This window comes from Solanum dulcamara, chromosome 11 (assembly GCF_947179165.1).
Source record: "Solanum dulcamara chromosome 11, daSolDulc1.2, whole genome shotgun sequence".
Taxonomy (NCBI): Eukaryota; Viridiplantae; Streptophyta; class Magnoliopsida; order Solanales; family Solanaceae; genus Solanum; species Solanum dulcamara.
In genome coordinates, this window is record NC_077247.1 from 49,143,561 (window position 1) to 49,153,999 (window position 10,439).

The 10,439-nt window shown below is 31.6% G+C and overlaps 1 protein-coding gene across 1 annotated transcript; it reads right to left on the reverse strand.

Moving 5' to 3' along the window:
• Positions 1-488: 488 nt before the first annotated feature.
• LOC129872234 (uncharacterized) lies at positions 489-4,021 on the reverse strand. Its single transcript, XM_055947143.1, has 5 exons — positions 3,518-4,021; positions 2,732-2,795; positions 2,142-2,306; positions 1,448-1,510; positions 489-1,253 (listed from the first exon to the last, which is right to left on the reverse strand). Exons 1-5 carry the CDS (start codon positions 3,814-3,816, stop codon positions 1,110-1,112), a joined length of 735 nt encoding a protein of 244 aa, XP_055803118.1. The 5' UTR covers positions 3,817-4,021; the 3' UTR covers positions 489-1,109.
• Positions 4,022-10,439: the final 6,418 nt, after the last annotated feature.

Genomic DNA, 10,439 nt, shown 5'->3' on the forward strand with positions numbered 1-10,439 from the left:
GATAATAGGATATATACCAAACACAAGCCAATCATTTGAAAAGGAAAACAAAGAGAATTAATTAAGAATAAATAGTCAACCAAAAGTATTTATTAACATGTATTTCGTTTTTTAATAGATTTTTATTTTTCATAATCAAACTAAGAACCCGTTTGAATATGCTTTTGGAAAAGAAAGCAAAGGTACAAGATTAACATAAATGTTCAACAACATTTTCTCGCAATATAATTCAAACACAATACTTCCAAAAAATTTCAACTCTTCCAAATTACAATTTGGTTTTTATTGATCTATGAAAATAAAAGGTAACAAAATTATTTTGAGAGTTAAATGTTAGATTGCTTATATGGTCGGTCAATAACTGGAAATGATGTAACAAAATTATTTTACTTTATTTTGTAATTAAAAAAAAGGCATCTTATACATTAGACATGATAAATCTTTTAACACGAAAATCAGCGTGTAGATTAGACATTATTAGAGAAAGGTAAAGAAAACAAACACCAAAAGAGCATATTATACATGGTAAATTGAACCACAACATTAACAAATGAGAAATCTAGTAAGTAGGATGAAGAAAATAATTCTTCTCTCCATGAATTTAGTTCACGAGACGAGTAAAATCTTTTCATTCTATGACTAAATTGAATATATACATAAAAGCTTGTGCTAGTTCTTCCTTAAAAAATGAACTTTAACTATGTGATTAATACTCAACTGCCTCCCTCATTTCTTTTTGGAAGCATTTGCTTATTGTTACATATAATATACAACAATGCTTGCAAGTTTCCTATTTGCAATACATTTTTAAAATTGGAAGCACATCTTTCTGAAGCATTTTGCCACTTTGACGCTGGAAAATGCCTTGCTTCCTAAGAAACAGCTGGCATTCTGTGCCTTAGCATTGCATGTGATAACCCATATGAGATGTACATGGGCAAGTTCAGTGATTCTTCCGTCCTGGAAAAAGAATGTTGCTAATTCATGACCGCGTTTGTGGGCTTGGCTTTTCAAGGGAGAGAACAATGTGAAGGATGCTCTACTCTAGAATTAACTGCTACGCATATTGTCACTCTCTTTTGTGTCCTAAGCCCTGCAGTATTTATGATTCAGGACTTTGTTGACACAATAGCAGGCGGACTTAGTTCAAATGGGGTCTTGTCAAGTTCAGAATAACTTCCTACGCATATGGTATCACCTCTACCATGCCAAATGCCATCTTGGACATTGTTCATCTCTAATGTTCTAGCTTCCTGTTCAATAAAACATTAAAGCAAAATATGTCATCAAACTACATATCCCGATTGACTTAGATTATGTTTTCTGAGTCAATCTATTAGCTTGATTTATTAAGCTTCCCTGGGAACTGAGGGGTGTGAAGAAAAAGCAACTTGCAAATAAACTCTACTTTGTTGTTCTTTAATGCAGGTTGAATAATAGAACGAACCTGAGATAAGGTGCAGCATGGACAGGTCAAATGGAAGATGCAATCATCCAAAGAACTATCACCCTGAAGAAATATAAAAGGAGCAAGAGTTATCACAACAGTTAAAAGAAAAACAATAATAGATGCAAGTAAAATACTATTGTCCATCAAAATATGGTATCACTCATCAGCATTTCAGTGGCTCAAAATACAAGAGAAGATATGAGAATATGAAACCAATTAAGAGGGTAGGTTTAAGAAAAAAAACTGAAGATAGATTATTCTTTGTAAAAACTGGACTGCAGAGAAACCATTACTAAAAGTCTAAAACTAGAGAAAGATTAAAAGCTATACCTATCACACTTGAACACCTTTTCTAGGTAAGGTAGATTTGCTAGATTGTTCTTCGGAGGACCAAATATCATGTATTGGCATACTCTTCAAGAACATTTGGTGACCCCAAAAAAACAAGAGACTTTAACTGTAAAAAGAACCCTTCAACTGTTCGTCTGTTCCTGATTCTAATATTCTCATACGGACCTACTTCCACTTCCTCTAAACCCAATATTTTATGGTAATCTACTGCATATAACCTTAACGATAATTCAACCAATTCCCACACATAGCTTGTGTGTGCAACTGTTAGAGGAATATGATCAAACAGGAAGAACTGAAAAGTAGCAGCAAAAGCGAAATTAAGGATTAAAGTACTCACTCTGATATTGAACTTGTTTCTCATTTTTGTGCGGTGATAACCCATATATAATCCAACTGAGATTATAAAAGGACCACCAATATATAGAAAGCAGTGCTTCTTTGTGACAATGAATGCCAGAATGCTTAGGAGAGCAACAAGAGTGAGAACCAAATAAATAGAGCCCTGCAGACCAGTATAACTCTGTTTCAATGCACGATTATTTTATGGAAAGCTGACAAATCAATGTTAAAGTACTAAGCAGTAAACTTTTCTTAATTCAGGTCCAATCTAATCTCGCTAACATTTCTAAAACAGGTAAAATTAAACATTTATACCAGACATTGTGTAATGAAAGTAAGAGTGCAATATATTTCTTTCCCATATGTATATCATTAAAACTCTTCTAGTCCTAGCCAATCTATGTTAACTAGGTAAATTAACAAATTTAAGATAGATTAACAACAAGTAATACATAATTGAAATCACATCGCTAATCACTATAATAGAAACAAATTTAAAGAGGACTTTGACCACGAGGGATTGCCAAGAACGTGAGGGGGGTGGGTAGATCAACAACTAATACGGATTTAAATGTGAAAAATATTGACCTGAACAAAGCAGGAACCAAAACCAGCACGTTTCATATTCTTTCCGAATCTGTACCATGGGAAGCTGCAATACATGAAGAAAAATCAAAATCACAGGCATAATCGAAACCATTTATTTGAAGACGAATTAAGAACAAGAGGAAGTGTTCAATTGCAAGTAAAGCATTCAACTTCCAAGTAGGAAAGGAAAAGTTCAACTATAAGTCAAATTTGGCTGACTATTAAACTTTCTTCATTTTAAAGAGAATATATATAAATATATATATGCACCTTCCCAAAAAGGTTTCCCTCACAAAATTGAGGCTAAAAATTACACAAAAGGAAATGAACACAAGAGAAAGCCAATCCTGGATTTTCAAAAGAGAAACCAAAATTAGAAACTAAAAATGAAAAATCAATCAATCAACCACCCTCTATCTCAACTTAAACCTATGTTGTTCCGACTCTTCAAAATCGTGCAACTTTATCTTGAACCTGAAAAGCTACAGCCCCTTTATCACCCGCCGTCGGTGGAAGGGCAATCAGCCCCCAGTTTGGGGAGAGAGAAACCCACCAAGTTTTTAATGTTTTTGAAAGATTTTGAAGCTCCATTAACAAAACCAAAGAAATGAAAAAAAAAAAGTACAGATGGAGGACCGGGAAACTCTAAACACACAAGAAAAGTAAGAAAATTTTAACCAATACCATAACCAAATTGTCTAAAATCCAAAACCCACATACGAAAATGATGGCGAAAAAAAAAAGAAATAACAGGAAATCTGGGGGGGAAAAAAAGGAAAAATTTACCAAGCAGACTGTAGAGCAATTCGACGGTCGTCAAGACAATCACAGAAAAGCTCTCCTTCCCACATCCTCAATACACCTCCTCCACCATAATCATAACCAACAACATTTTCTTCATCCCCATTTAAATTCAACTTCACCCACTGACCCTTTTGTGCCTGCATCGCCACCGTCGAACACAACAAATCAAAATCCACCACCGTCACCCCTTCCAACAACAACCTCTGCCCCTCTCCATCTTCCTCCTCCTCCTCCTCTCTTGCTTTCTCCGCCGCCATTTCTCTCTTTTCAAAAACATCCATTATCTGGGTGCTCTCTTCCAAAATTGTTAAGTTTATATATAATCAAATCAATCAACAGAGTTTTATTGTGGATTAAGGCAGAATATTTGGGCCGAATAAAACGTAAGATATAGATAGATGATTAAAATTGCTGGGATTTAGAGGGAGTTATTATTATCATATATAAATATAAATTTAGTAATAAGGGATATTGTGGAGTATATTTATTTTTAGAGGATGATATGGGGGCGATTCCTTCTATTATTGGGAAAAAATAAAAGAAGGCATTTTGGTTGGCGCCAGAAATAATGATGGTGGGCCCTTATGGATGACGGTACAGCTGGTGACACGTACACACATGAATATACCTTTGGAGGGATTTTTACTTGTCCTGTTAACGGTCAAAATTATTGTACTAACACTATTTGTTTTAAAACCAATAAAAAAGACATTACGTAATTATTAACGCATCATAGGGAGGGGAAAAAAGGTTGAATATAACTGCAATTCCAATTGAATATTTAAATACATAATAATATATTCTTATAAACACTTCTAAGACAAGGTAAGGTGTATCATATGTTGAAGTTCAAGTTCAAACAGTGGAAGCAGATTCTTGTATAAATATAAGATAAGATTTCATATAATAGATATTTATGAATTGGTTTTTTTTTTGAATCGTGCATATAGCAAAAGTTTAGTGTATAAAATTAATTTTTTTTCAATTGCTTATATAAAATATGTCATAATTTAAATGTCTAAATAAAAATTATTAAAAAATAGTTTGAAGTGTCGTTGATGTATATATTGAGCCAAAGACAATACATATTTAACGCTACACCTTTCCCTTAGTATCTCCCTTTATGCGGGGCTCACAACCAAAGAATGCAAGGAGTGAAGTTGCAGAAATTAATGCATCATGTGATTTGTTGAATTGACAAGGGTATTAATTTAGTTGTTAGGTATTTGTTCTGACTTTCTAAGTATAATTGAGTTTTTCTTTTTTTTAAAGGAAAATACAAAATCTCCATATTTAGCTAGTCCTTCTTTTGGTAGAAAAAGATTTATGATTCTATAAATAAAGATTCATTCATTCTAACATGGTAGCATTCACAACGTAGTCGTATGAGCTTTGAAAAAATTGTGTAGGGATTGAATTAGTGAGACACAAGTGTTACGTCAACACTTGTGTGAACCTCTTTGTATTCCGAGTGAATTGAGTGAGGTTGTTTCTCTCGATATTTTATACTCTCATATTTATATAGTAAATTGTTCATCTTCTTTTGTCGATGTAGGTCGGTTGACCGAAACCATGTTAAATATTTTTGTCTCTTTTGATATATTTCTTATGTATCTTCTTACTCATAGTCATTTGAGATTTGTTTTGCTAACTTGTGCACTTCACCTAATTACTTTGGTACTAACATTAGTCTTATGATCATGATTTTTTTTTGTTTATTCAGTGAAGTCCACTATAATAAGTGAACTTAATTAGGAAATGACCGAGAACAAGCTTGTTAATATTGAAATTAGAGATAAGTGTCAAAAACACATCTAAATTATTTTACTTTTTTGAGTTTTATATCTAAACTATCATTTCTCAGTTTGAAAAACACACCTCAGTAATGTGTATAGTACACTCTCTCTACTCTCTTTATTTTTTGAATTTTTTTTTGCCACGTGGCTAAAACATTCTATATTCATAAAAAAAAAACTATTAATATTAGTTAAAAGTTAAAACTAAAGTATTTCTATCCCCAAAAAAAGAAATTATTTTTTTAAAAAAAGTTTTTTTTCTCTCACTCATGTGTATGCATCTAACACAAAACGAGAAAAAAAATCGAAAGCGGAGGATTAGATGTGGCGGGGTAGAATTTTTTTTAAAAAAATATATAAAAATAATATCTAAATTATTATTTAAGGGGGAGGGGGAAGATGAAGTAAGAATTTTTTTGAAAAAAATTTATAAAAGAAATTTAGAAAATAAAAATAAAACAAAAAAAATTGGGGGGGGGGGGGGAGGGGAGGGAAGGGGGGAGTATGGTGAGAAAAAGTGATGGAGTGGGGTAATAAAAATATTTTATATTTTATTTTATATATTTTTGAGGGTGAGATAGTAATACTTTAATATTTAATTTTAACCAATTCTAAAAATTTATTTAATTTTTGTCTAGGTGAAATATTTTCTCTATGTGGAGTGTGATGTGATAATTTTTTTAAAATGAAAGAGAGAGTGTAGCGCACACACACCACGGTGAGAGTGGAATAAAAGAGATATGTGTTTTTCTCAAACTAAGAAGTGATAGATTTGGTATGAAACTCGCACTCCCAATAGTTTAGTAGCCTGTTTGGATTGACTTATTTTTAACCAGCTTATAAGTTGAAAACTGCTTATAAGTTTTTTAAAAAAATAGGTGCAGGCCAACTTCTTCTTTTTTTAACTTATAAGCTGTTTTCAACTTATAAACTGCTTAAAATAAGTTCATTCAAATAAATCTAACTATTTATTGAGACTTATTTTAAGCACAAAATGATTTTAAGTTGGCTAGCCAAACACTCAAAAAAAAACTGAAAATAATTTATAAGCAGCTTATAAGCCAATTCAAACGGCCTTTAGGTATGAAACTTAAAAAAAAAAGATAATTTAAATGTGTTTTTGACATTTATCTTTTAAAATTATAATACGATATTGTATTACGTTTGCTTGTACTATTTTCTTATGAACTTTCCATGTAATGTAAAATTTAATAAATTTATACTCAGTTAACTTTAAATCATGGACCATTTCAAGTGATATTATTATTTGGACAACTTGAATCAGTCGGTTAATTATAAGTTGAAAGGGGTTGACTAAGTGTGAAGTGTGAGCCAGCCTACGTTGCACCTGCTATTAGCTGTATTATTTAATTATATATACATGGTTTGGTAGGCGTTGTGCGAATTAATTAGATTATTATTAGGCCGCAATCATTATTTCTCATCAATTAAATGCTCTTGATTCCTTAGGTTATAAATATTGATTAATTTATTTGATCAATAATTTATCACTGAATCCTTTTTGAGATAAAGATAAGTTATAATTTTGTCTATAAATGAAAGTGGGATCGGGAATATTATCAATAATGAATTAATAAGTAATTAACTTGTAATATTCAAATAATTGTGTTAGTTGTAGCTAATGATATAATTCTTAATTTGTATTTTATTTGTTTGGACGAGGATAGGAAGATAATGAAAATTTATGATTTTAATCATGAAATTTTACATTATTCATAGAACCATTACCGTTTGAAAAAAAACTTATTTATGTCGCTATTTTTTAACTTCGATTTTGTAAAAACACTCAAACAACTTTTAACATTTTTCTATTAGAGATCTGAATCAAATATACAATTTTTCAACTTCTTTAATTTTTAATTTTTAATTTTCAACTTATTTAATTTTTCACAAAATCACCTTAAATTTCAATAGTAGCATCCTCCAAGCTAAATATCAAAATTCAATATTTTTTAAGCTCAAATTCAACCTAACCCAATAAGACACAATTAAAATTTATTCAAAATTTCAAAACCTTAACCTCCTTTAATGGTAGAATTTCTCCATAATTTCAAATCTCTTGAAATTTTGAACATAGACATAGTGAACTTTAACATAGTATTTTTTTGAGTCTATGTTCAAAATTTCAAGTAAATTGGCGTTGTGGCAGAAATTTCACCATTAAAGAAGATAAAAGTTTTGAAACTTTTGAAGAAATTTTAAGTGTGTCTCGTTGGATCAGGTTGAATTCAAGCTCAAAAGATATTGGATTTTGATGTCTAGCTCGAAAGAATGCTAATATTGAAATTTGAGGTGATTTCATGAAAAATTGAAGAAGTTGGAATTTGGAGTTCTTGGTGTTCTTCATGTGTTCTTGAAGAAGAAAGAAGCAAAAAGAATATATTTAATTCAAAACTCCAATAAAAAGTATTAAAAGTTGTTTGGTGGTTTTGCAAAACTGGAGTTAAAAAATAATAGCATAGATGAGTCTTTTCTCAAACGTAGAGCCAGACTTTTAACGGAGGCATAAATAAACCTTTTCTCAAAGTTTGATGACATATTTAAGTCTTTTCTCTAAAATTTATAATAAATAGAACGTATTAATTTTAAATCTTAAATCTATCATTAGCTTTCTTTTTCAACCAAGAAACAAGATGACCCCTACTATAGGGAAACATACCAGAAAGCAAAGAAAACGTTTTGACAAGTAAATGATCCTTTCACGTAATACAACTAACTTGCCAGACTCATTTTCTATTTTCGATTATGATACAAATGAAATTTCGTCTCAAGGTTAGATTCTTCGTGTGATGAATTTTTACTTTTTCTAAAATTGAATATACCATAATTTCCTCTATTAATTACACAAATTGTAAGGACTAAGGAGTTTTTGGGGAACAAATTTATTTATATAATGATTAAAATAAGTGAGCATTTGGCTATGAAATTTTTTTTATATAAAAAAATTGGAGTTAAATTTCAATCATGTTTGGCCATAAATTTTTGGAAAACCCCAAAAAATTATTTTCACTTTTTTCACTCCAAATTATTCACAAAAGTTCAAAAATAATTCCAATTTATATTCATGATCTATTGACCATACACAATTTCCAAATACCATTTTTCACTTTGAAAAACAATACTCCTTCGTTTAAAAAAATGACTTAATTTGATTTGACACGGAGTTTAAAAAAATAAAGAAGAATTTTCAATCTTGTGGTCCTTAATTAAAGTTATATCAAATGTACCAAAATGTCCTTTAATCTTATAGCCTTAAACATGTCACGTGTAAAGTTGAAATTAAAGTATTGCCAAAAAAAGAAAATGAGCCATTATTTTTTAAATAGACTAAAAAGGAAAATAGATCATTCTTATTTAAACGGGAATCTATTTTTTAAAATACTCCTAATTTTCATAACCAAAGGGAGAGTCTACTGTAATCATATTCAAGTAAAATTAAATTAGGTGGTCTTAGTTGATTCAATTCATGAATCACTATGCGTGGAGAACTATATTTTATTGTTACAATATGATAATACAAGTAGATAATAATAACAATATAAAGATATGAGACTGGTATAAAGCATATAACAAAAAGAATTATATTTCTCGCGGTCATAAACCCCCCTAAAGAGAAAGGTACACAGATGGGGACAATTTGATGATTTGGGCTTCTCTTCTAGCACCTTAATTCAAGTTGTGGAGATGGTTTACTCAAAATATAATAAAGTAGGAAACCAAAAACAACTTTTAGAATGTAATATTAATGCTTTTTCTCCTTTTACCCTTTCAAAGATTGGAAATGATTCTTGATCAAGTCCAAGTTGATGAGCAAAAGTAGTGGTAGGAACCAAAGTGGCCTAGTGGACAATGACTAATGAGTTGTCTGTTTTGGATAAGATTCAGATGAGCACATGAATTGTAAGCCTTTTTATATAATAAAGTTTCAACAATTTTGACCATTATTCATCCCAGAGTGCTTAAATGTTGGCCTATTTATGAACCAAATTGACCATACTATTCTATTTTGTTGTGGCAGACTAGGAGAATGTGTTTTTCCTCAATCTTTTGCTTTCTGATTTTTCTATAATGTCATTTTGTATCTTAAAGATTTTTTGAGTGGCTCACGCACATTTGACTTTCACTTGATTAAATTGCTCATGGTCCGTGGAGTATGAACATTTGGAAGTGCTGTGTAGTTTTTTAAGAAGTAAATTTAGATAAACTTAAAAGATGATAATCGATATTCATCGAATCCAAAGATTTCTAATATTTTTTCCCCACATATTTTGGTCGATTAGATTTCATTTTTAATTGCTTTTAACAAGTTTTATTTTTCGAATTAAATGTTCAGAAAAAAATTGATTGACTTTCAACAACAACAACAACAACAAACCCAGTGTGATCCCACCATGTGGGGTCTGGGGAGGGTAGAGTGTACGCAGACCTAACCCCTACCTTAAAAGGTAGGGCGGCTGTTTCCGAAAGACCCTCGGCTTAAGAGAGAAGAAACAAGGGAGGAGAAACAAGGAAAAACAGACAATATAAAGATATGAATAACAAGACATAGGTCAGTAAAGCCAGGCATATAACAGACAATATAAAGATATGAATAATGAATAATGAATAATGAATAATGAATAATGAGAGCGATAAAGCGATAAAGTCAGGGTAGGAAAGATCGGGGATAAAGGGGCATTAACTACTATAGATAAAATAGGATACCCAAAGTAGACTGGGCCAACTAATATAAGCAGTAAACCCATGCACAATCCTATGTTAAGACAAATGAGCGCGACTACGACTACTATGGGGAACCGATCGGCCACCTAGCCCACTATCTTAGTCTGAGTCCTCCATAGCCTCCTATCTAAGGTCATGTCCTCGGAGAGCTGCAACTGTGCCATATCATGTCTAATGACCTCTTCCCAATATTTCTTTGGCCTCCCTTTGCCCCTCCTGAAACCGTCCATAGCCAACCTCTCGCACCTCCGCACTGGAGCATCTGTGTCTCTCCTCTTCACATGCCCAAACCATCTCAGTCTCGCTTCCCGCATCTTGTCCTCCACCGATGCCACTCCCACCTTGTCTCGGATTTAAAATAAAAG